General features: G+C 41.2%; 1 protein-coding gene across 2 annotated transcripts in view; it reads left to right on the forward strand.

Annotated features, from left to right (window-relative positions):
- dock8 (dedicator of cytokinesis 8) overlaps window positions 1-25,374 on the forward strand; it is a 54,945-nt gene that overhangs the window by 13,501 nt on the left and 16,070 nt on the right. For both annotated transcript variants that reach the window (XM_069523639.1, XM_069523640.1), the window contains 32 exons: window positions 590-765; window positions 1,176-1,247; window positions 1,779-1,887; window positions 5,796-6,005; window positions 6,690-6,775; window positions 7,519-7,585; window positions 10,887-11,036; window positions 11,859-11,939; window positions 12,211-12,370; window positions 12,530-12,666; window positions 12,978-13,071; window positions 13,195-13,357; window positions 14,924-15,041; window positions 15,337-15,407; window positions 15,521-15,665; window positions 15,971-16,072; window positions 16,547-16,642; window positions 16,826-17,060; window positions 17,485-17,649; window positions 17,754-17,932; window positions 18,353-18,445; window positions 19,285-19,380; window positions 19,983-20,132; window positions 20,342-20,455; window positions 20,610-20,765; window positions 21,121-21,260; window positions 21,407-21,570; window positions 22,048-22,199; window positions 23,360-23,542; window positions 23,760-23,886; window positions 24,338-24,425; window positions 24,995-25,091. In XM_069523639.1, coding sequence (XP_069379740.1) covers window positions 590-765; window positions 1,176-1,247; window positions 1,779-1,887; window positions 5,796-6,005; window positions 6,690-6,775; window positions 7,519-7,585; window positions 10,887-11,036; window positions 11,859-11,939; window positions 12,211-12,370; window positions 12,530-12,666; window positions 12,978-13,071; window positions 13,195-13,357; window positions 14,924-15,041; window positions 15,337-15,407; window positions 15,521-15,665; window positions 15,971-16,072; window positions 16,547-16,642; window positions 16,826-17,060; window positions 17,485-17,649; window positions 17,754-17,932; window positions 18,353-18,445; window positions 19,285-19,380; window positions 19,983-20,132; window positions 20,342-20,455; window positions 20,610-20,765; window positions 21,121-21,260; window positions 21,407-21,570; window positions 22,048-22,199; window positions 23,360-23,542; window positions 23,760-23,886; window positions 24,338-24,425; window positions 24,995-25,091 — 4,176 coding nt within the window. The remainder of the gene's footprint in view (window positions 1-589; window positions 766-1,175; window positions 1,248-1,778; window positions 1,888-5,795; window positions 6,006-6,689; window positions 6,776-7,518; window positions 7,586-10,886; window positions 11,037-11,858; window positions 11,940-12,210; window positions 12,371-12,529; window positions 12,667-12,977; window positions 13,072-13,194; window positions 13,358-14,923; window positions 15,042-15,336; window positions 15,408-15,520; window positions 15,666-15,970; window positions 16,073-16,546; window positions 16,643-16,825; window positions 17,061-17,484; window positions 17,650-17,753; window positions 17,933-18,352; window positions 18,446-19,284; window positions 19,381-19,982; window positions 20,133-20,341; window positions 20,456-20,609; window positions 20,766-21,120; window positions 21,261-21,406; window positions 21,571-22,047; window positions 22,200-23,359; window positions 23,543-23,759; window positions 23,887-24,337; window positions 24,426-24,994; window positions 25,092-25,374) is intronic.

Below are 25,374 nucleotides of genomic sequence, written 5' to 3' on the forward strand. Positions count from 1 at the left end.
ATCTCATCAGTAATGTTTGTATCACAAAAGGATCTTTTCAATTTATCCTCTTTAAGCTCAAGTTGAAATTTGTTGGAAATTGTTTCATTTAGTGTGAATGATTTTAACAATCTGTTCTCATTTAAAGGCCCATACAAAAATTTCAGCCCATTTTGTACTGTACATAAAAGTGATTACATCCTCTTTCTTTGATGCTTTGGCTCTGGTGTGTGGGATGTCTAAAAATAGGTTCATCAAGGGAAATAAAAAAAAAAGAAAAAAGCTTGGCTTTCTCATACAGGCCAGTGTGTTCCAGTTTCTATTTATGCATGTGCAAAAAAATCTTTTGTTCCTTGACAGGTATGAGGTGTTAGAAAATAATCATGATTCATCAGGTTTCAGCCAATGTCATATCTCATGTTTTCTTTTTCCTCATGCATCAGTCGGCCTGTAGCTTTTCATAAATGATAACTTGATTGTGTTACTTCAACATTTAATTTTGCTTATGCCACTCTAATCATAAACCCTTCTGTATTCTTTATTCGGATACTACGTTTTCTAACACTTCTTTCCATCTTTTTCCATCCTCCATCACTCATTGATTCTTCAGCCCCAGTCGTATGAAGCGGTGGAGCCCCTGGACCTGGAGGAGTTCCTGATGTCACAGCTACGAAGTGGAGACTCTGACCTGATGCAAGAACTCGGAGACTTCCCCGAGGATGACCTGAAAGTGGAGCAGGTGGAGAAGGAGTGTCGCACCGTCAGATTCTCTGTTCCTGAAGATGGGTGAGTTGAAGATCATAAGAAACTGGACTGTGGAGTAAAATAGTGCAAACACTGTACAAAAGTGTGCTTTTCTTCAGACAGCTTAATGTCAGTGTCAGTGCAAACATCTCAATGTTCAGAGCCACAGAATCTTGTGATGTGCTCCTTGTGATTAAAAGATATGAAGAAAACCCATGTAACTGCATGGAAACCAAGGCAATATCACGAGTTTATCTGAATGTTCATGATCATTGTCCATCTATTCTGTCAATGTCTGTTACTAAACTTATTCAGAACATTTACTTTGACCATGAAGCACAGATTATGAAGGGAGAGGAATGTAAAGTTTTCAGCTGTCTGTGAATGTTTCCTTGCATGTCTGCACCCGTGCACATATCTGCAAACTCTAATCATTGTCCTTGTCCTTGTAGAGTGGAGTTGGAGCCCCATGTCCGAGACTGCGTGAAAAGTTACACCCAGCCATGGCTTGTTGTGTCTCGAAGGTAAAGCTCCCCCCTGCAGCAACCTTTAGATACCAGGATAGATACCTTAAAACAAAAAAACTTCCTACCTCTTGTTAATAGCTGCACTGTTTTAACCAAAGACCCAAAATCCGAAACAATAACACTCCATCTGGTGTGTGAGCTGTTTTAGATGTTACAGTGAATAACGGGTGCCAACTGTCTGTGTCTGGTGTCTGTGAAACAGGAAACAAAAGGCCTGAGAGCGCCTGATAAACGTTATACCCAGATTGTCTGTCTGATGCTTTGTTGTGCCTGGTTTATCTGTCTCTTCTCCCACCTACACCCACATACGTTACACACACACTGACCTGTTGCGTAACACACACTGTTTGTGTTATCTAGATTAATTAGAAGTGCAGAATTGTATCAGTTGTGACCATGCATGTCTTTTCTGTTGTGTGTGTGTGTGTGTGTGTGTGTGTGTGTGTGTGTGTGTGTGTGTGTGTGTGTGTGTGTGTGTGTGTGTGTGTGTGTCTGTGTGTCTGTGTATGTGTGTGTGTGTGTGTGAAGGTGCCAGGGGGATGGTTGGGGTGCGTACTCGGAGCGAGCTGGCCTGCACAAACTCCTTCGGAAACAGACCTTTGAGTCCGATGTGCAGTCTGAAGACCAACAGAAAACGGTAGGAGACACCAAGAAAGTCGATTATGCCTTTTAACACCCACAGTCACCCTCTGAATTGATCAATTTCAAACAAAAAAAACTTTAATAAATGAACCAAAAAAAGAAACCCCTACTAATATCCTTATTCAAACCTGAATCTCTTAACATGAGCACAGAAAAGTTCCCATTATACATACAAGCCGGTGTCTTAACCATCAATCGCTCTTACTCAATAAAGGAGCATTTGACTTCTTGAGAAAACCCTTTTCAAAACCAGCCCTGTGCAACTTTTCTTCTTCTTTAGTAATTCTGTGTCACTACTGTTGTAGTGTATCAGAACTGTTTAACTAGACCAGAGAAGTTCCAAACTGAAAACCAGGGTAGCATGTTCCTTCTACAACCACTCCCTATTTCTGGCTTGAGAATACGAGTTGAAAACAAGCTGTTATTATGATATCATTATTTCTGTTATTGTAATTGCTGTTGTTTTTGTATTTTTATAACTATTAAGTGTGTTTCCTAAGAGCGATATTTAAATTGGGCCGAGGGATGTTTTATTTGCTTCTTAGGAATTCACTTGTTCCTTTTTTCTTTCTTTTGTAAGGGAAGACATTTTAATGCAGGCAGTATTGTTGTCCATACTGATCACTGGCGGCACTACTGAATGTGAAATGTGAGGGAGGGGTGTGAGAGCGGGATGTGGGTGGGGGGTTCTTTAAACACATTGAACACAACAGAGTTTTGTTATTCCTGTCACTCATTCCAGTGCGGCAGTGGCCCCGACTGAGCATGGGTTGCACAAAACAAAACCTGAATATGCAAACCCCAACACTTCTATGTGCTTTCCTTTGATAGTAAGAGGAATGTTGTGGTTAAACATATGGTATGTCATGTTTTTGCTCTCCTACTATAAACATATTTAAGAATCAATAGTTCAGCTTTCATTAGGAATTCCTGCACTGACACTATTTGGAGCCAAGTTCCCATCCTCTCTCACTGCTCTCTCTCTCAGTTCCTTTGTCTTTCAGCAGCCAAATCCCGAGCTGCCAGCGTAGGGCAGTCCCAGCCAATCCAAGTGTCTGTCAGTCCCACTCCCAGCCTCGGGCTAGTTACCCAACCATCTCTCATCACCAGCCAGCCCCCTCTCCCTCCTGTTGCCGCATCCTTGCCAGTTCTGGTTAATCACTCGAACCAAAAAGACCCTTATTACCGCCGCAGTGGGCTTCCCATAATCAACATGCCAGAAAGCGAGTGACGGAGCAGGGAAGAAGAACAGCAGTATTGTTCTTCAGCGCTTAATAGGGTTTGCTTTAGAAATAGCCCTGGGATCATGGTGTGATGGTCCCGTGGAGCTGCCACAGGGGGAAGCTTCACTGTGGTGGACGCTTGGTCAGTCCTTGCCTGGGGTTTCAGAGCTGGGGTGATAGATGATGGGAGTGAAAGAGACAAGGAGAGAGGGTGGGACGTAGGATGGGAGCAGCAAGGTTATGTCTTACCCTGTGGCTCAGTCTGATTAATTTCATATGGTCTCAGTGACGGACAAAGGATGCTCCAGTTTGTTCACACTATTATAATAATTATTAATAACTCAATGGGTTCTGTTTTAGACATTATATTCCTTATCAGTGAATCTGCAAATTATTTTTCTTTTATCTGTAAAACCTAAGGAGGTCAGAGGTCAGAAATACCCATCATAATTTACTAATGCCTCAGGGGACTTCTGTAGATGATTTGTATAAAACTCAAATATTCAGTTTATAATAATATACAGAGAAAGAGAACAGCAGCTATTTCACATATTTTAGAGACTGAGACAAACGAAAGTAAAGATTGTTTGATTAAAACATGACTCAATTGATTTACTGATAATTCTCTGTCTAGACAAGACAAAACTGTTGCTCCTCCTCCTCCTCCTCCTCTGGATTCCCAAGTAGTCAGATAGGTTGATATTGAAGTCAGAGTTGTAGCAGTTGCTGGTATCAATAGACATGAACAGGTATATGAAAGAAAATGAGTAAACAGGAATGAAATTAAATTTATGAGAACAGAGGAGTAGACTTTTTAGTCCTTGGTGCTAAGTAGAACACCATGGAAGCCGTTCTTAGCAGTTTGGGTATGAATGATACTTCCTCCCCAGAACCTGGACACTGGTGGTGGTAATGAGGAATTGACCACAGAACTCTTTGATGAAGAGCTTCTGATAAGACGGTTTGTTGGACTCTGACGAGTGTATCAGGTTGTGATTTGAAAGAATGAGCTGGTGGAGCCCAGAGATAGCAGGGACTGTGCATGCAACTTAGGAGGCATGTGCTAGATGACCTTCGTCCTTACTGAACTTTTGCCTAGCTTCATTTTGTGTATATCCATGAAAACAGCAGGTAACAGGGCAACAGAAGTAGTTGCAATAGAAGAGATATTTCAAGTGTCTCTGAGGCTTGATTTTTTTACTCTCAGAAACTGTCCTCTCATGGCATCTCACAGACTTGAGCACATTCGAATATGACTTAATTAAAATTAACTTTTAGATGTGCTAGTTAATGCTGCTGCTCAGTTTAGTCCAACAGGCCATTGTGTTTGTTGGAAGGACTCTCGATGTCAAAAATATGCAGCTAGTCTTCCAGGGCCATTACAGCTCAGGGTCAGTGAGTCAGCCTTGCACTTTACGCTGCTACAAGTTTTGTCTGGCAAACCACCGGCCTGCTGGGAGATCTCCGATTACAGAATTCAATCAGTTAATACACAGTGTGTCGATCGCTTGTGACGAGTAACTCATACCTCATACTCATACCTCATGCCTCCCTGCTTCATCTCAAAATTCAGCGGTCTTATTTCCTCATAATAAAAAAGAAGGAAGGAAGTTAAACGGAAAATGCACACAACCGTCTGACATTAGTCATGTGCCAGATATGAGCAGATGTCAAACATTATTATTTAAAGACTCAAACCTCTTTGCTCTCTGTAACACGAACAATAACAAGAACATATGCTGCGATCTCTACAACGAGTAAGCTTTGATCAGTAAAACACTGTCATTGTCTGCTGAGACTGTTCAGAAAAGTGTAGAGCTGAAACTTTTGTTGATTGTTTGTAATGCATCATAGTTAAGGTAGATTTAGAATTTTGATCAAACAGTGGGAGACACATGCTGGGAGATTTAAAACCATTGATGAACTAGAATGGCAGGAACTTGAGCACAGACCTGGACCAAGGGCCAACATTTGTAAGGTTTTTTGTGTTTCTGCACAGAAAACACAGCTCCTGAAGCTCCTCAAATACTGCGTCTGTAGTCCAGGGTAACGTGATGTCACATGGCACCATGCATGACTAGTGGCTAGTCTGCCACACCCTCTAACAAAGCCAGGAAAAGAGAAATGAGTGGAGGCCGACATACACAAGTTGGAAGCAGTTGACCGATCAGAGCAGACAGGGCTTTATCAGGAGGGGGGCTTGTCTCTTCAGACAGAGACTGAAATGAGGACCTGCAGCAATGGACAGTCTGAGGAAACCATGTAAACCTTTTCAAGTAATAACACATATTAAACTCGAGAATCTGAACATGAGCAGAATATGTCTCCTTTAAATTCAAGGTCCACCAAATGTCAAACACTCATAGATGTCAGGATGAGAATTAAAAATCTCTCTGGAAGACCAATTAATTCAGTTTAAGTAATATTATTTAAACAGATGAAATATCCACTCATATTGTTCTTTGCTCTGAGCCCATTTCCATTTGTTTTCTCTCTTAATGACCCCCCCCCCCCCCTATTGGCTATTCTGTCCTCATTATTTTTCCTTATCCTTTGTTTTTCTTCTATTGCTCAATCTCCCCCGCTCACATATTTCATTACTCACCCTTTTCTTTCTGTCCTCTCCTCCCCCCCCCAACCACCCTTAACCCTTACTCTTCTCTTTCTGTCCTTGCCCCAGGTCAAGTCTCCGACTCTGGCTGGGCTGAGTGATGACTCTGGCCGCACGCTGACCTCCTCGGACTTCAATCTGCGGTGTTTGACTCCCGATCAGAGAGTGGAGGGTCTGCTGGCCTTCAGCAGCCACGAGGAGCTGGACCGCTTCAACCAGGACTCGCGACAGGGAAACAGACACCCCGAGCTGTTTGCACTGTACCCACCAGCTGATGAGGTGAGACACGGAGAGCTGGTTCTCACATGCTCAAATTTACAAGTGATGGCGGGGAAGGATGTGGGTAAGGTTTTTTCAAGAAGATAAACTCAATTTACTTGAGAATTGAGAAATGTTTATGAATAAAAGAAATATGACAACAGTGAATACACATCACATTACTTAACATACATCTTTCCAATATAATACTTGGAACTGTTTTGATAATTGGTATTTATTAAATAAATAAATTTAAGTAACAAAAATAAAATCTGAAACATTGCCATGGTTTATTGTTGTAAGTTCTCATAATGTCACTTTTGATTCTGTGAAATCAAGGATTCATAAGAAAATAATCTGCAGATTAATTTCTCTTTCTTTGCAGCTTTTTAAAAGAGGTCTTGATAATACAGGAAAAATGTACACACATATTCAAAGTTAGTATTTAGAAAAACTTTTGTGGAAACCTAGAGATGTAATCAAAATTAAGAGGGCAAAGAGAAATAGAATAGAAATAGAACGCATGGGAACATTGCTCTTTATTACCCGTGAATGGATGTACAAAAAGTATATTTTTCTATTCTGTAGCTTTAGTTCCTCCCAAACTTTAAAACCTGTGTTTTCTTCCAGAGTCTCATTCCAAAGTAACAACTCCTCCTTTTCTTTTTACATAGTTTTAAAGCCTTTTATGTAACTGTGTTCCAGGAAGATGCAGTGGAGATCCGGCCCATTCCAGACTGCCCCAAGGAGCACACTGGAGACCGCATCCTGGTTCGATGCCAGGCCATCAAGTATGTCATACATATTTGTTATCTTGTTGAAGGGAGACAGGGTCTGTCATTTTAACAACTGCCCACTGTTTTCTCCCAGAAACCATCAGTTTGTTGTGCTGAATGGAAATGAATCAAACCCCCCCACTTGTTTTTTGAAAATGAACTTAGCATTTAACATAGAGAAACTTGTTGTAGGTCACAGCTGCTTATAAATTAAAAGTCTGAGTAGCTGTTTGAAAATGGCATGAAGCAGATGTGACGGACAGAGCAGTGTAGGAGGGTGGAGGAGTGCTGCGCAGTGATTGTTGTTCTCGCTGTTCCTCCCTCTCTCTGAGGGATTTAGCCTCGCTCTCATTTTCTATCTATCATTCTCTCTCTCTCACTCACTCACTCACTCACACACACACACACACACACACACACACACACACACACACACACACACACACATATAACTCTCTGCTCACTCTTGATCTCTCGTCCTTCTAGCAGAACCAATGTTTGAGTTGAACACGTTTCTCAGCTTGCAGTGGTTTGGCAGATTCACCCTGAATCCTTTTACCCTCAGTTCCAACATGTCATCACTTACTTCACTCCATCTTTGTTGCTTCCCATCATAACAATAATCTACAGGAATAGAATTTAAAATTGAATAGAATCTGAGGACAGTAGGACCTAAGAATTTAAGTGTTGATACTGAATATGTTTGGAATTTGTCTCTCTTGCTATTATTGAAGAACTCTTTTCCTTTTTCTTCTCAGGTTTGAGATCGACATTGAGCCCCTATTTGCCACAATGGCCTTGTACGACCTGAAAGAGAAGAGAAAGGTGAGGAAACAATAAGTCCAGATTCTTTGTAGTTGTTGTGACTTAATGTCCTGGAAACGTGTGCGACATGTAACAGGTAATTACGATTGCCCTACTGTAAAGACCAGTTGGATGAAACCCATTATGTGTGTTTGTTGTGGAGACTGTGAGTCTCTCAGTTGATGTCGGGTCTGCTTGTGATCGCATGTCTTGTTCGTTTGATGTTTGTGTGACAGATCCTCATAACGTCTGATTAATGTTGCTGTTGTTAAAGTGTAAAGTGAGAGGGGGAGTGAGTAGGGAGGACATGTGGCAGGGTGACGCAACAAGGCACAAAGATACAGGATTCATAATGTGTGTCCGCCCTGATTCTACTTTTGAATGTAGGAGGAACCCCTGCAGTTTCCTGTTTCTTAGAGAAGGTTCATACATAACCACAAATTGTTTGTCATGGTGAGGTCATCAGTGCCTCGCATGGTATGTTACTAACATCTGTGTCTGAGTCTGTGTGATCAAGTTGCACAGCAATTTCGATAAGAGCTATGTCAATCATGCAATTTATTTATCAAAAAGCAAAAGTCATTTTAATCGAGACAAAATAATATACAATACAGTTTTATTTTTAATTATTTATAGTAAAGTTTATTGTTAAACTGTAAAACATCAAGACTGTTTTTATCATAGGGGTTTGGTAATGACATCTGAGGAATCATTTCCAATTATTTTTCTAAAGTTATAGTTTATATATATTGGCAATGACAGTATTGTATTTTTTTAATTTCCTCATATTGGTAGTGGCCCACAAAGTCCATATGGGTCAGTTTCTACATTTTAGAGCTTATTTGTGGTAATGTTGTAAAAGGAAGCGTCTCAAATGTAATCGTTACAAGTAAATCCTCACGAGTACTAAGTGAAGCTTCCTAATAAGAAGTTAAGTGAAGTTCACCACAAATTACAGTTTTAAACATTTTACAGTTTCGAAAAAAAACTATTATATATCCAATCAAAATTGGATGCATGTCTCAGTTATTGTAAGTTTTCTACAGCCTTGTTTCCTTGTAGCTGCTGTGTGTGGTACCTCCTGTTAATGACGGGGGTCTCACAGTTTCACGGGTTTGGCGTTCTGTGTGGTAGTGAGGGATCAGTGTAATCTACAAGCTCTCTTGTCTCATCATCCCTCACATGTTTATACCCCCGGGGGTGGTCGTGTTTTGGTGCTGCAACTAATGCCGTGCCACATTTTCCCAGTCAACCCTTCTGAGCCATAGCTGTTTGCATGTTGTCTGTGGATTTACACAGCTGGATAGTTTTTTCGGGTGAAGGGGCTGGAAGGATTTAGTTTGTACTTAAGTGCTCATGGATCTCACAGATGAGAGGAGGGTTTCAACCAGCGGCCTTGCCCTCTTCTGCGGCGCTACCCGGCTGCTTTTGAGCTGATGACTCTTAAAAGAGTTGAGTCGGGTGAGACAGGGCTGAAGTGTCACACTGTCACACTGTCTTTTGCTAGAGGTGACTAATTTTGTAACATGCTGACCAAAAGTGGGTCTCTGTGGAGGCTAATACAACTTCCTGCTTGTTACATCAAGGACGGCGAAGTCAAACTATGAAACACGTTCATTTTAGAGGAACTGTAAAGCGTGTTCTACCGACTCTATCAATCAACCCCTACTTCCTTATATGACAGAGTGTCAGGAAAAAAAGATGCTGGTTCTCATTTGAGAATAAAGCTGTAATTTTAGGCTCCATGCCATTTTTTGATCAGCCTGTAGCCTGTGTTGAAATGAGGAATGTGGAGCATCTTGTTAAGTTACTCAGCAAGAAACTGAGTCTATTCCTAAAAAAAGAACCACCCTGAGTTGGAGGAAATTGCCTCCTTTGTGGTGGAGGACATTTTTGGTGGTGATCGACTAAATACCATCTGTTACATCTGCATGATATTCAAAGAGGTTTCTTAGTTTCTCAAGAAACAATGAGACTTTCTTCTCAATTACGACCTTATTGTCATAAAAGTACAACTTTAATGTCATGAAATTATGACTCTATTCTTGTAATAATACAACTTTCTCATGGACATTTTTCTTGAAATTTCATTAAAAAAAATTCTTCAGTAGGACACTACAACCTCATCCTATTCACTTTTTCTTCTAAAGAGTGTTATTTCATATTTTCTTTCACATTTCTGCTTTCTCTGTGCAGATTTTCTGTTTCCTGCATCACACGCTGTGTCTCGTTTGTTGTTACTTGTGTTTGGCTTATTGTTTGAATCTGTTTTGTTGTTTCACATCTGTGAAATCTGTAGCAGATGTTGCAATAACTCCATATAATACTGGAGTTATTAATCATGTCTCTGGTCCATGAGCCAAGGTGCAGACGCAGGATTTGAGCCAACAAGTGGCCTACTTATGATATCAGCTTCATGCATGTAAACAGACAAAGGTTTTAGTGGGGACACACAAACAGGCAAAGGCTGCATGTCCTGTTGGGAAGACGTGATGAGTGATGAGAACAAATTAACTACAGCATTCTCTCATGTAGTGGATTCTCTGCAAGTGCTTCAGTGTGTCTGCCGTTAAGTGGAAAAATGATCTTACTCATTGAAAACAGTTGTCAACCCAGAGACGATTGCAGATTTAAGGATGTTTAATTCAGAAATACGAGGCACCATTTGCTATTGGAGTCAGCTGGCCTGTGTCCTCTGTCAGTCCAAGAAATTATTTGTCAGTAAGAAGTGGACTCCTCCGCTGCAGCCGTTTGAAAACGTTCACTCGTGTTAAAGTGAACAGGGTCATTTCCGTCAAAAGGTCGATGCAGGAATTCGTCTGTCAAGCTTCTTTGGTTTTGTTTTTTTAACAAAAGTGGATTTAAAACAAACCAACTGCAATCAACCTACTTTTCAGACTAATAATAATCTGATCACAGATACTGAGCATTCCAGTTAAAATATTGGGTTGTTTTGAATAACCAGATGTCTGCTTTGGTGTGGTCAGTGTGATGGCGTTCCTATGGGATAAGCAGACTGAAAGCGAGCAGTTAATGGCTTTACAGTGAATGGTATCACATGACACACACACCAGGCCGGGCCAGACCAGGACATATGGCTGTGTTCCTGGCCTGAGGTCATCGGGGAGCTGAGTGGAGAAACAGCAGAGTGGACTGAACAGATGATATTCCAGGATCCGTGTTTGGTTTACATTAAAACAGATTCCTGGAGCCTTTCCAATCCCTCAGTCCCCCCCCCCCCCCCCCCCTTTCATTATATTTTGAATTTGTCCAAGAATTTCCATCAACTAAAGTCAAACTCTTCATCTCTGTCTTCCTCCAGATATCAGAGAACTTCTACTGTGATCTGAACTCAGAACATTTTAAAAACTTATTGAAACTTCACTCGCCACATGTGGATCACTCCACCCTGGCCAGATCTGCCATCTTCTCCGTCACCTACCCCTCTCCAGATATCTTCCTGGTCATTAAGGTAACAATCAAAGCTATTATTTTTTCCGCACAATTAATTTGTACCATTTCTTCCTGTATGTTACTGTGTCTGTTCTGTGTATTTATCCCTGGTTGTATTAATAGTTTAAACTTACTTTCTACTTAATTGCTACCCATCTTTTTTTTATGTATAATTTGTTTTTAATGACCTCATTCAAGACTGGACTGATGCTCTGCTTCAGATGGCTAGAAAATAGTTTGCATGCACCTAGATTATCTAGTTCAGTATAACTCAATTGGGTCGCTATAAATTACAGGTGAAACAGTCAAACTATAATATTATTTATCTGAGACTCACACTATTTTCTATTTAGTTTTTATAATATATGCAATACACAGCATTTGTACCCTGTCCTGTTGGTTTTGTCTTGTTTTATTTGGTGTTACTCATTTACAAGCTTAGTTAAGTCCCAGTTTGTATTTTGGTTTTTTGTTAAAGTGACAGTGGTGTACTTGCTTTATTGTCATGTTTGCTGTCCGCTGATGTTTTGTTGCTGCCCATGACAGAAGAGATATTGGATCTCAGTGGGAGCTTACTGGTTAAATAAAGTATTAATATAAATAAATCAAATTCATATCACCTCTATAGCAGAAGCAACAGGAAGTAGCAAGGTTCAAATGTTTTCCTCCTGCCTATAAATTCCTACCCCCTCAAAGGTTTTATGAACCCTGCAAGGCAGTGCAGTGCTGTCTGTGCATCTCTTGCTTCTCACACGGTTCCTCTGCCAACACTCTATAGATTTTTTTTTTTAGTTTCATTAAGCTGTTCTGATGACTCATGTGCTTCCTGTCTGTGTTTTAGATCGAGAAGGTTCTGCAGCAGGGAGAGATCAGTGACTGTGCTGACCCGTACATGACATTGAGGGAGTGTGACTCTGCAAAGGTAACGTGGCAGAGCAATTATCGTTTTGGTCACTAAATGTAAATCACAAGCAAAATATTTTACAATATCCTTCTATTATCCTCCTCGAGCCTATTAATACGAGGGGTGGAATTAACAAACAATGACTGGTCATGAAAATGCATGTGAACTGAAAAATGGATGATGAATTATCAAGTTATTTGATTGACTTAAAGCTGATTTGATTAAAACAATTGTAATATGATTTTTTCACAAATTATAATTTTGTTGGTCTTTTCTATAAATATTTCAGAACAAGGACAAGATTGAGAAGCTGCGAGGCCACGCAGAGACGTTCTGCCAGAAGCTGGGTCGCTATCGCATGCCTTTTGCCTGGGCGACCGTTAATGTCATGGAAGTCATCTCCACTGCCGCCTTAGACCGCGACGTCACAGACTCTGATAGCTTTAGAGGTGTGTGTTACTGTGTCCTTGTGTGTGTGTTTGACCTTGTGGGTGCCTTTTCTTGACAGGAACACGTTATGATGACTTTGCGTTTATGTGCATTTCCTCAGATTGTGTGTAGCTGAATATCACATGACCCCGTAACCTTTTGTGTCTTTTTTTCCCCAGTCAAGTCGAGCAGCATTGACCGGAAAGGACAGCTTCCCAGGAGGAACTCTGAGCGCTACAGCACCATCGATGATCAATTCTGCAACGTTTCAGCCTTCAAACCTGCGACCATCACTATCAGCACCATTTTCAAACAGGTCGGACCTCCACCCACACAACGAGGCTGACAGATCAGTGAAAAATGTATCATTTCCTTGAGATATATGATATAACACAAGTAACTAAGGTTACAGTCTGGTCTCGTTCTTTTATCAAACATGCCATGTTATGCATTCCATAAGGTTCGAGTAATGTTTCCACCATGACACGAATACTTTGGATAAAATCATTGACATAAAAACACATCTGTTGTTCATATTTGACGCAAAGTCTGCAACTTAGTCATGTGTTTAGTTGACTGTCTCAATGTGTGTGTGTGTGTGTGTCTGGGTGTGGGTGTGGGTGTCAGGAGGGGGATCGTTTGAGTGATGAGGACTTGCTCAAGTTCTTGGCTGATATCAAGAAAAACTCCACTCCACAGAGAAGAATCAAGACGATATCAGGTCATCACTCAAAACAGCTTTCTAAGATTTATTTTCACCAATCAGCCATGGCATTAAAAACATTTGCTGCAGATCACATGTGTATGCATGCGACTTACATGTGTCTTATCCTGTGTCTTCTAGGTTCCATAAAACTGGACATGTCTCCTGTCCATGACACGCCTCTTGCATGTTTGTCCACCGAGCTCATCCCTCTTATACCAGTGGCTGAGAAAAACATTCGTCCAGTCAAGGAGGTGCTGGAGTTCCCATCCAGCGAGGTTTATGTCCCACACAACATTTACAGGTAGGGTGGCAGATGTAACATATCACTGAATTAACACACACTTTATACATTTGTTTTCTATCTGTAGCCAGAAGTGGCGGACAATGATTTTTAATCATCATCTTCCTGCTAATTAAACAAACGTCAGTCTGTCTGTGGACAGTTGAGTCAAACCATTCATCTTACTGTTGTTCCACTTGGCACAAGTATTCTTAGTGACCTGAGGAAGAGCAGTGTTGAATTTTGTGCAATGTGGACAAGTGATATGTTCAATATTAATGAACTTTGAATAAACAGATGACCTGTAGCAGTCATTGGGCGTGGGACAGGGTCAAAATCGCTACCAGATCATTTCAATAATTAGTTTTATTTCATCATATTGGACACAGACTAATCTCCATCTGCAAGCAAAATTCATCAAATCACTTCCTCTTCAAAAATTTGTCCTTAAAGTAAAAGCACAACATTTGTTTCTTGCTGCAATGGTTTATATCCAGCTGAATAAAGTAGCTTTTATTTTGAAAAGAAGTTCGGAAGAGGAACTGTACAGGTTTTATTCAGAATGTTTATGAAACCTCACTGACTGTCAGGGGGAAAGGAAACCAGCGTACACCTTGCACCTCCGCAGTGTGAAACACAAACAAGAATTTGAAAAGCAAACGTTTCGTAGCTTGGGGTGTAAACAGGTTTGTTTGCTCTTACAGACATTTTACTTTCCTGAAAGACCAGAGGCCACAAGAACAGTCACGCTGCACCAGTCACTCAGACGCTGACATTGCTTTCAGGCTTTGCTCCTTTTTATTTTCGTCCCTATTTTTAGGTATTTCCCCCCATGCAACCTGTAAAGTTGCCTCATAGCTCAGCAGTAATGAGCCATCCTGTGTAACCAGCGGTGTGATTCGACTCAAAGTTCAATCCTTAAATGGTTTTTCTCGCAACAAAAACAGTAGTAACTTCATGTGTGAACAAATCCTCTGCACAGTAATTACATGCTGTTGTTCTCTGAGCGTTTGTTGAGTGGAGTTTGTGGTGACCCTCCTGTTTTCAAGGTTTCAGGACAGATTACAGCGTTGTATAAAAACCACGAAGAGATGCAGTAAATGACGTGTTGTTTTGATTTTTCTGTGACATTACTGTCACCTCCACCGCTACATGCCTGAGGTTTTCTGAAGAGACAGTGCCACCTAGTGATGTGTAGAACAACTGCTTTATTTTGAGTACAGACGAGTTATTACTTTCACCATTTTCATTGCTGTTTGTCTGTTTGTTTGCAGGATTAGAAAAAAATCACTGAATCAGTTTTCTTTAACTTTAGTGGAAGGGGATAATAAACATTACATTTTGGCACAAATTTGGTTAAGGGAGCAGATGCATTTTTTAAGATTATGAGATGTTTTTTTGTGAATTTAAAGAAATTAATAATGAATCTTGATGAAAAACCATCAGGTATTGAAAGGGGGACTCCATACGATTCCGTGCGGCTTGATTTAATTTAATAGTGTTGGGCATTGGCGGAGGTATGCCCCTCCACTCAGTGCCATTAATGTTTTGATAAATCATAAAGACTAATTCTCTCCCTGTTTGTAGGAACCTGCTCTTCGTCTACCCGCAGAGGCTCAACTTTGTCAACAGACTGACATCAGCCAGAAACATCACTGTCAAAATCCAGTTCATGAGCGAAGAGGACCCGAGCTCTTCTCAGCGTGTGAGTGTCGCTTGTTTATGATCAGTCGTCAGCATTATTATGACCTAGTTTCATTCCATGTGCTCACAAAAACTGCTTAGATGAATAATTGTAACACAGACAAATACTGGACATACACCAAAGTTAGGGAGCTTTGATAAATGAGAAATTTTTGTTTGATTAACAAAATGATTTTAGATTGGTACACTAATCACACAGTTAATGTATTTTATTTTTTTATTGAACCTATATTTAACCAGGAGAAGTCCCCTGGAGATGAAAATGGAGACTTACCTGTTATTTCCTTTATTCTCAGGTCATTTTTGGCAAATCAAGTGGCCCTGAATTCTTGGAGGAAGTCTACACCCCTATTACCTACCATAACAAGCAAGTCCACCTCATTGAGTTACACTACACTGTTTGAGCCTCTTTCCATCATATAAACAGCTTGGGTAACTCTCCCCTGTCATTTCATCTCCCCCTGCCCCTCTCCTCCCCAGGTCCCCTGACTTCTATGAGGAAGTGAAGCTGGTTCTTCCAGCACGTCTCACGCAGAGACATCACCTGCTGTTCACCTTCTACCACATCAGCTGCCAGCAGAAGCAGAACCAGAGCGGCAGCTGTGAGACACTCATTGGATACTCTGTAAGTTTCTCTATCTAAATATAGTCACAGAACAAGTGTAATAGTATTGTGGAGTTAAGAAATCATCCATTATTAAATCCTTGTTTGTCAAAGGAATGTGGGATAAAACATTCAGAGCAGTGGGTGTTGTGACACGTGTGTATTGTGTTTGAAAGCCGCCTCTTTATTCTAAATCAGTGTCATGTGCTGTATGTTTCTATATTCATGCATGAGTCAATTCATTTTCTTTTTCTAAATGTCAGTATTGTCTGATGTTAAAATGCTCATGGCTGACACACTGACTTTGCTTTGTTTGTCTGATCCAGTGGCTGCCCATACTGAATAATGACCGGCTGCAGACCGGTCAGTTCTGTCTGCCCATCGTCTTGGAACGACTACCTGTCAACTATTCTCTGCACACGCCTGAGGTATGTGACATCGAACTGAACCAAAAAATACAATATAAAAGACTGAGAATAACATAAAAGCATAAAAAAACATAAAACACAAGAAACTGCAGGGTCTCAATAAATAAAAATAAAAATAAATTATTTAAAAAGCCAGTGGCAGCTGGGACACATGTCTGTATCTATTCGTCCTGCATATAGATAAACAAACTGTGGCCAGACAGAAACAGCTTCACATACAGAACAAGGGATGCTTCTGGTCAGCCTGAGTTACACGGCTCTGTTAGGAGTCTGGTCCTCGTACAGCTGGGTCGGATCGATCAATCAATCAATCAAATGACCGACTGACCAACGTATTTTATTATGTACAAAAACATTTATTTTGTCCATATCATACAATGTAGAGGAGGAAGTGTGTTGTTTTTTAAAGGAAATAGACATTTGAATGCCTGAACAGACATAAAAGACACACTTTCCTTTTTCTCTGTTGTATAGAAACTTCCTCTTCAGGTTCCTCCAGTCAAGTGGATGGAGAGTCACAAAGGGCTTTTCAACCTGGAGATCCAGGCCGTGTCGTCTGTACACACACAGGTGAGTTATGGTTGAGCACACAAACACAGAGCAGATTTGCTTTCCAGACTAGACTAGACATTAAAACACTCTGCCGTGCTGAGACAGCCACCCTGAAGGATTACATGCACACTGTCTTTCTACATGGGTCTCTCAGCCTGTTTCTCTCTGACAATGTAAGAAATCCTCTGTTTTCTGTACCAGGACAACCACCTGGAGCGTTTCTTCACCCTCTGCCACGCCCTGGAGGGTGGAGCGACATTCCCTCTGCGGGTCAGGGAGGAGAAAATTCCAGAGAACAAGCTGGAGCATGAGCTGAAGCTCAGCATCATCTCCCTGTCCTCTTCCAGTTTAGAGCCGCTGGTCCTCTTCCTCCACCTGGTGCTGGATAAACTCTTCACACTCATCATGCAGCCCATGGTCATCGCCGGTCAGACTGGTGAGGAGTCACTGTTGTTGCAGAGATCCAACAACCACAGCAACATTTTGGGAAATTTTTAGGTTTCACACAAAATGTCAAAACTCCCCTGTCCCCTGCAGTGTGAGGATTTACTGTTTTCAATGACAATTATTTGGTTATTGATCAATCTGTTCATTTGTGGTGAATTTTTGGATTCATCTTTTCGTCTATATTTAAAAATTATAACTTATTGTTAGTCACTGATCATAATTTTTACAGATATTTTTTATAATCAGCTACTTGAATGTTAGCTTGAATCTATTGTCACAAATACAAATGTTTAAATGAAGTGCAGTTTAAAAGACCTGGGAAAGAAAAAGTTATTTATCATGATGATGATGTTGATAATATTCCGACTCTGATGAATGACTCTAATGTGCATGTTTATATCTGTGTTCTACAGCCAATCTGGCCCAGATAGCCTTCGAATCAGTGGTGTCCATTGTCAACAGTCTTCATAACAGCCAGGAGCTGATCAGGGACCAGCAGGGCAGGAACAGCCTCCTGGCGACCTACCTTTACTGGGTGTTTTGTCTGCCTGACCCCCCTCGAGAAGGGCAGAACACAGGTAGTAGCATATTGGTTTCTGAATATTTCTTCTCTCATATTTCCTGTAATTATATTTCTTATAAATATTTAAGGAATTAAGAACATGTTCTGTTGTTTTTCTAGTTTCAGGGAGTGTGATGGCTTCTGCAGAGAGCCGCTACAGCACCATGGGTCGGGCCACAGCAGTCACGGTTGGGAATATGCTTCTCCAGTCCAGAATCCGCAGCAGCAGCAACCCTGACATCCCGGCTCCGCACATGTCTGCTGAGGATGCTGAGATCAAAAACATCTTCTCTGCCAAGGTACAGAGAGCTTCATCAAACCTCTCTCTCTCTCTCTTTAAGAGACATTCATTCACTTCAGTTTTGGAAACTTATTTTTGCTGCCAAAAGAAACTCTTAAATACTATTCATGTACTCTTAGAGGGTAATTGCTATTGATTTAAACCATTACGAAATACACCTTTTCTATGTCTGCTCGTATTTTCCCTGAAAGCTCATTTATCACCAGGCTACCAGATGGTTTCATATTTTTGACAAACTCCATACACACTCACAGCTATATGTAAATATTTCAGCAGACGTCCTAATACACACATCGCAGTCATTTGCTATTCATTCCCACAGTACATTAGATATTGTAATAGACCACTAGACACCCACACTAATGAAAGCATCCATCACGCTCACTGTGATGGAACCTGTGTGTGTTTCTGTCTCCAGGGTCACAACAACCCAGGCTGCCGTATGTCCACCTACGTGGATGTGAACAACCACCAGAACCCAGCAGGAGGCACCAGGCCCTCCAGCAGGAAGGTGACCAACTTTTATTCATGCTTCCTAAAATAACACAGATGTTGTTGGATTGTGATGATTTTCAGTGGTGAAGTCAATTATCTCCTTAAATTGGAAATAAGATTATACATTTTTTCCTCTGTCATAAAGGCTATGTTTTCGTCTGTGCTTGTCTGATGGTTGGCTTGATTACGTAAAGACTTCTTGACAGATTATCACCAAAGTTTTTGGAAGGATGAGATGTGAATCAGGGAATAATCCATTACATTTTGGTGCTGATCCAGAGGGCGGAATTTTTCCCCCGTTCTTTAATTCTGCGTTTTTTAACATTTTCGTTGATTTCTCAGAGAATTATGTTTAAGTCTTGATTTTAATTTTCAGGGGGGAGGAATGGAGTGTCACCATTTTGCAGCCTCTTTATGGTAACAAATAGAAAAAAACACTGAGGTGTAGCTGAGAAATGTAATGCTATAAACCTATAAAGATTGTTTTGATTTAAGGGAATTGTAGAAATATGGAGACACTGCAAAGACAAAAAAACATTTTGTTGAGCAAGCATAGATGAAACTCATTAGTTATACCATTCACCATTCAGGTCGTGCGATTAATCTTTCTTCCTACTCACAGGATTATCCATTAATTGAACAATTTTCAAATACAGAGTATCAGCCATGAGCACTAGTTTCCGTTTGTGGCCACATGGGGGCAGTGTGACACTAAGGCATTCTGTAACCCTGTGTGTTTTCATAGAGATAAACAGTTTAAGACTTGATGTCATATCTACTGTGACTGTAAGATTTATTCCCTCAGCTCTCACCAAAGCGTAGCTGCGTCTCACCGCTGTCTTTTCTCTCTTGCAGCAATTTCATGAGGAGCTCGCCCTGCAGATGGTCGTCAGCACGGGTGTCTGCAGAGAGAACGCGTACAAATATGCCTGGTTCTTCTTCGAGCTGCTGGTCAGTGTGTGTGTGCGTGTGTGTGTGTGTGTTTCACTTTAAAAAAGACGAGTGTTTGATTGACACTTACAGTAGCTGTGAAACAGACTTGCTGACGAGGTTAGTGATAAATGAATGAGTTGTAAAAATGATTCACACCAAACAATGCATGATCCTGTGGCCACAAACCTTAAAACATAAACAGAAGTTTCATAGTGTGATGAGGAAAAAGACATTTTGAAAGTGCTGTGGTCAGTACTTTATCAAGTGGCTTGACTATCAAACTTTAGGAGTTTTGGAAATGACTCGTCACATTCTCTTTCATTCCTTCAGCTCATCTCATATATTCATGTGTCTAACTTCAATAACTTTGAATAAAGGACACTTACTTAATCAGTAAAATTAATCTATTGTAATTTGAATGCAGATGATAAACAATGATTTTACTGTCCGGTCACCATGTTTTTTTATCATCTCATCTTTCCATCTGTCACTTGCCTTTATTTTCATGCCTTTCTTCATCATATGACTTTATGCACATCCTTGGTATTTTCCATGTTGTTTCTAAACTGACGTTTCATATTACTGATTCACATGTGTTGTGTTGGTGATTGATTAATCAGGTGAAAAGCATGGCTCAGCACGTGTCTCAGCTGGACAAGCACAACGTCCCTCGAAGAAATCGCTTCTCCGACCGATTTAAAGATGACATAACCACCATCGCCTCTGTGGTTACGGCTGAGATTGGCACCATCCTCGTCAAACAACAAAAGGTGAGGAAAGAAGAAGACATGAAGCTCGTCTCGACCGAATCATTGTAACTTTAGCCTCCTTCTGTTCTCCGGGTTGGTTAGAAGCAGCCTCGGTTGTCAGTGTCCTCCAAACCGCAGGTCGCTGCAGTATCTGAGAAGTCAGCTTGCACAGCGTAATGATTGGCAAGATCCACTCGGTACAGATAACTGTTTGTTGATTGTTGTTTCAGGAGGTAGAGCAAGCTGAGAAAGTCAACATCAGCCTGGCCTTCTTCCTCTATGACCTCCTGTCTCTCATGGACCGAGGATTTGTTTTCCAGCTGGTGAAAAACTACTGCAACCAGGTAAATCTGATACCAAACAAAAGCTATGTAGCATGTATCTTCAAGTCCATGAGATTTGATTCAGAGATATTTCTAAAAATTAGCTTAATTTCTTTTGCTTATGTCATATATCATTATGAATTAAGGGACAGTTTCTTCTTGCTTTCTCTTCCAGATGTCAGCTAAAAGTGTTTCAATGCCGACATTGATCAGCATGCGTCTGGAGTTCCTGCGAATCTTGTGCAGCCACGAGCACTACCTCAACCTGAGCCTCTTCTTCATCAGCCCGGCCTCTGCCCCCGCCTCACCATGTCCATCCATCTCCTCACAGGTCAGTCAAAATATGCACTTGTTGCAGTGGCACGATGTGTACTTTTCATTTTGCAAATAGTTCAGCTGACATTTCTACATCAGCGAGGGTAAAGGAGAGAGAACGATGCACAAATGTTTGGGCTGTCATGCCTTCGAGGAGAGGAACATTTCTAGGAAAGGAAATAAAATCCGCTATAAGGAGAATTGGAAAGTGGAGCTGAGGGAGTTATCAGATGGAGGAGATGAGATGTGATTCAGCCAGGAAAGCGTGACACAGTTTTTGATGGACTGTTAAGCAGTCTGCTTTGTGTTAACCAAAAATCGTACCCTAATTCTCTTCCTGCCGCTCTTTTGTCTCCGTTTCCCCTCCTCAGAGTTCCGGCTCCTGTAGTTTCCAGGAGCAGCAGAGGATCTTGGGGCTGTTTGAGCTTTCTCAGGATTTCAAGCAGCAGCACTACCTCGCGGGTCTGCTGCTGACGGAGCTCAGTGCTGCCTTAGACATGGAGTCAGAGGGGTATGGAAACACAAACACAGAGATGTTATACCCAAGCCATTTTCCTCCCTAGTACATTTTTAATTTAAAGCTGTGATGTAGGTTAACACTCACCTTGCCTGCTGCAAGTCATGAATGTTAATGCTGCGCTTAAAATGTACTTACAGGGGAAAGGTCCAGAGAAAAGCCATCAATGCGATCTACAGCCTGCTGTGTTCTCATGATCTCGACCATCGCTGTATTAAACCTGAGGTCAGAGCAAAGGTGGCTGCTCTCTACCTCCCCCTGGTGGGGATTATCATCGACTCCACCAATTATCTGGACTTCACTGGTAAAACACACACACACACACACACACACACATATATATATTAAATTAAATGCACCTTTTTGTACTTGTTGATCAATTAACTGTATGTCTGCTGTCATTTTTGCACATATATTATTATTACATTGATTCTGTATCTTTGTGGAATTTTATAAAAATATGCTCATCCTTACGAGACTGTGTTTTCATGATGGACATTAGTGGGATTGGTCCTTCACTGAATAACTTGATTGATTTGTCATAACCACTGGAATGTGTCTGTGTTACGTTAATCTCTTTAATCTACCAGTGCTTTGACTGTACTTCTTTGTTACCAGTTAAAAGTCTTCCTCTGCCGTAGAAGTGTTGATGCTTTTTTCCTAACATGAACACAGACACAAGTGTTGTCAAAACTTTTGCACAATTAAGGCTCTAAGTTCATCAGATGCTCCCCCGTCCCCTCCTCCAGTTTAACAGCGTTTGACCTGTTTGTCTCTGTAGTTTCTGACACTCGAGGCGGGAAAAACAAGATGGGCATATCTGACGATGACCTTGAAAATGTGCCACCCATCAATCAGTCTGTTGCCATGGCGATAGCTGGGAACCCATTCAACACGCTGGGCCGGAATGTTCTCGTTTCCATGGCGTCCATGGTAAAATTCAGAAATTATGTCCTAATCTGAAGATGATAACAAATTGAAGTGTGGTTTTCATTGTGTTTTAGACGTTCAGAAGTGCGTCTGTGTGCGTGTTTGTGTGATTGTGTGTAGTATTCTGCCTCCCAACAGGTGAGCTGCACTGAGGTAGATTGATTAGCTGTCAGAGCTGCACACACACTTCATCCATCCTGAAAAATCACACATACACAGACGTACAGTACACACACATACACACGTCTGCAGGAGATGGTTTATGTGCAAGCATTGGCATCATAAGTGAACAGGGTCGTCCTCCCTGACAAACACATCCATCAAATGTAGCTACAGCAACAGCACAGGCTCTAAAACTGAACACTGCCACTCTCTTCAGCTCTCTCGGCTTCTTTCCAAGAGATGAATCAGTTCTTTCTTTGTTGTAACGTGAAATACTGTTGTGGAAAAACTACATTTGTGCCATCGGCCTGGTATCCATCACAAATCCAAACCTGGCAGCCAGACCGCTCCTCATTTTCAGGCTGTTCCCCTTCAAACAAACAATATCTGAATCCTTTACTCTTCTCAACAGAAACGGTAACTTTTTTTTAAAATAGCCTCGTCATGTTTAGGATTACGTGCTACAAATAGTTGATGTGGGTTCTGGTGCACCTCACTCAGCCCTGCTGTGGAACAGATACCTGGAAACCAGGTTCCAGGTGGGAGACCCCGAGCACTAGGAGGTTAATGACTACATTTATCAAAGCTGCCACACAGTGAAGCAGCAGTAGCCCTCTATAGCAGCGATTCATCATCTCAGAAAATGAAGGTAAATTAATCTGCAGTAGATTTAACACCTATTAAGAGGAGGAAGAGAACAACACCAAACTAAAACCCGGGTGAAAGAAATGTCCACTTATGTATTGGTGTTCTCTAAGAGAAGTTAGAATTGCCCCTCATAGAAAAGAAGTGCTACCCATGGACTGTATGAATGTGTGTGTGTGGCAAAAAATCATACTGATAATCCTCTTTTGTGTACATCACTGATTTTTCTTAGTCTGGTTGCACAGGCACTTCTGTGTATTTTTCTGAGTGAATGCAGATGCTCCCTCTCTCTTCAGTGTGAGCAACATTAAACCCCATCGAACTACATATCTGCCTCCCTCCTCTTCCCTTCCCAGCAAGGTAAATCCATAGCCACCCTGGCGGCAGACACCAGTCGCCACCTGTTGGTGTGTTTCCTGTGGGTGATAAAAAATGCAGACAGGAGTCTAATTCAGCGCTGGACTGTGGACATGCCTCCGTCACAGCTCAACAAGCTGCTGGAGCTCCTCACCATCTGTGTCTCCTGCTTCGACTACAGGGTCAGTTTACTCGATTGTTTTATGTGTCAGTGCAGTTGTAACAGTCTGTGACGTGTTTTATGTTTATATACATCTAGTTATGGAAACTGTTTCAGGGATGGCTGTGTGTTTGTATATATTATCGGTGACAGTGTGTGTATTTTATCTTACAGGTATTTATCACAAAACGTTGTACACTGTATCAGTGTTGTGAAACTGTGTTAATGTGTGTGTGCAGGGTAAGCAGAGCACTGACAAAGTGAGCACCCAGGCCTTACAGAAGTCCCAGCAGGCCAAGCTGCAGCTGGAAGAAGCCCTGCTGAGAGGAATGGGAGCCCGCGGTGAAATGATGAAACGAGTTGGAGGTACATGCATTTTAAGGGTTAAAACTTGGAAATTGCTTTTCTGTCACATTTAAAATTGCAATTTTTCAAGTTGTGCACATGAACTACCTCCAAATCAAGTGAGCGTTCAGTATCAGTATTTATTAAATGTGCAGTCAGCAAGTCATGGAAAGAACCGGTCTCAGGTTACTCTGTGCATGGGCTTGCATTCTGTTCAAGTGATGCGTGCTGACTAAATATGATGGTATAGTAGATAGTACAGAAGGAAGGAGAAAGTAAATGTGTGATCACTAGGAACAGTTTGTTTGAATTATCAGCAAATTCTCAAATAAGTTATCTAATCTGCTCATAAAACATAATATCAATGTGTCCATCTATCTATTAGATTTCAGTGATACAGCTTTGTATTTAATCTGTATGTAAATGTACATCATTGTTTTCTCACTAGCTGTTTCCTTTTTGACCCTGACAGGAATGGACAGGACCATGGGTCAGAGAGAGAACCTGCGCTGGAGGAAAGACCTCACTCAGTGGAGACAGACCAATGACAAACAGGACAAGTATGTGTCTGCTTCCCAGTTTTCACATTTTTGCTTTGCCTGTTTTGCCTATTTTTTATTCAAGAGTGTTGTCTTTCATGTCTAAAGCAGGACTTGAGATCTCTGCTCAAACTGTGCGCTTGCTCTCAGATATTTTGTCACCTGCACTCAGATTTCCTGCACTCAAGCTTCAGCTGTTCCAACCAATAGAATGCCAGGTCTTGTGTTGACAAACTGAATTGTCCCACCCTCGTTGTGGGTGCGTTAGCTTTACCTCTCTAAGACTCTCAGACCTTATGGGAGTGCATGAGCTCGATTGAAGTGACCACTCGTACCAGACTCTGAAAGAAGTAAAGCTTAGGCACCCACAGTGTGAGCACAAGGAGGACATTCACAGTTTTAGCACAAGCTGTTTGAGTGTGAGCGCAGGATTTAGAGTGAATGCATAACAAAATCTGAACAGGAAATCAATAAGTTCTGCTCTCAAACTGAAAGATCACTCTCTTTGATAAAAAAAAGGGACGAATCCCATGTGCCTGTGTTTCTTCCATCTCTTCTCTCTTAATATCTGTGTGATCACTTTCCATCAGGACTAAAGCAGAGTTGGACCAGGAGGCTCTGATCAGTGGGAACTTGGCCACAGAGACAAACCTTATCGTACTGGACCTGCTGGAGACCATCGTACAGGTCGGAATACACTTTGTCCATCACCTGAACCCATTCAGTATCCTCTAACACTGTTTGTTCACATAGTACAGTTACATATACTGTCAGTACTTATAATCCAGAGCTGAAATTAATACTATTAATACAAATGTTTTCTCAAGATATGGCGTCACTACATATTTCTTTTAATTCTTTAAATTATTTTGTATCTGCAGAGGGAACTTAAAGTCAACAAGAAAGTTTCTTTCATTTGAAACCTTGTTGAAAAAAAATCAATTCAGGTGCTTGCATAATTGATATACTA

The sequence above is a fragment of the Paralichthys olivaceus genome, chromosome 4 (genome assembly GCF_024713975.1).
Source record: "Paralichthys olivaceus isolate ysfri-2021 chromosome 4, ASM2471397v2, whole genome shotgun sequence".
NCBI lineage: Eukaryota > Metazoa > Chordata > Actinopteri > Pleuronectiformes > Paralichthyidae > Paralichthys > Paralichthys olivaceus.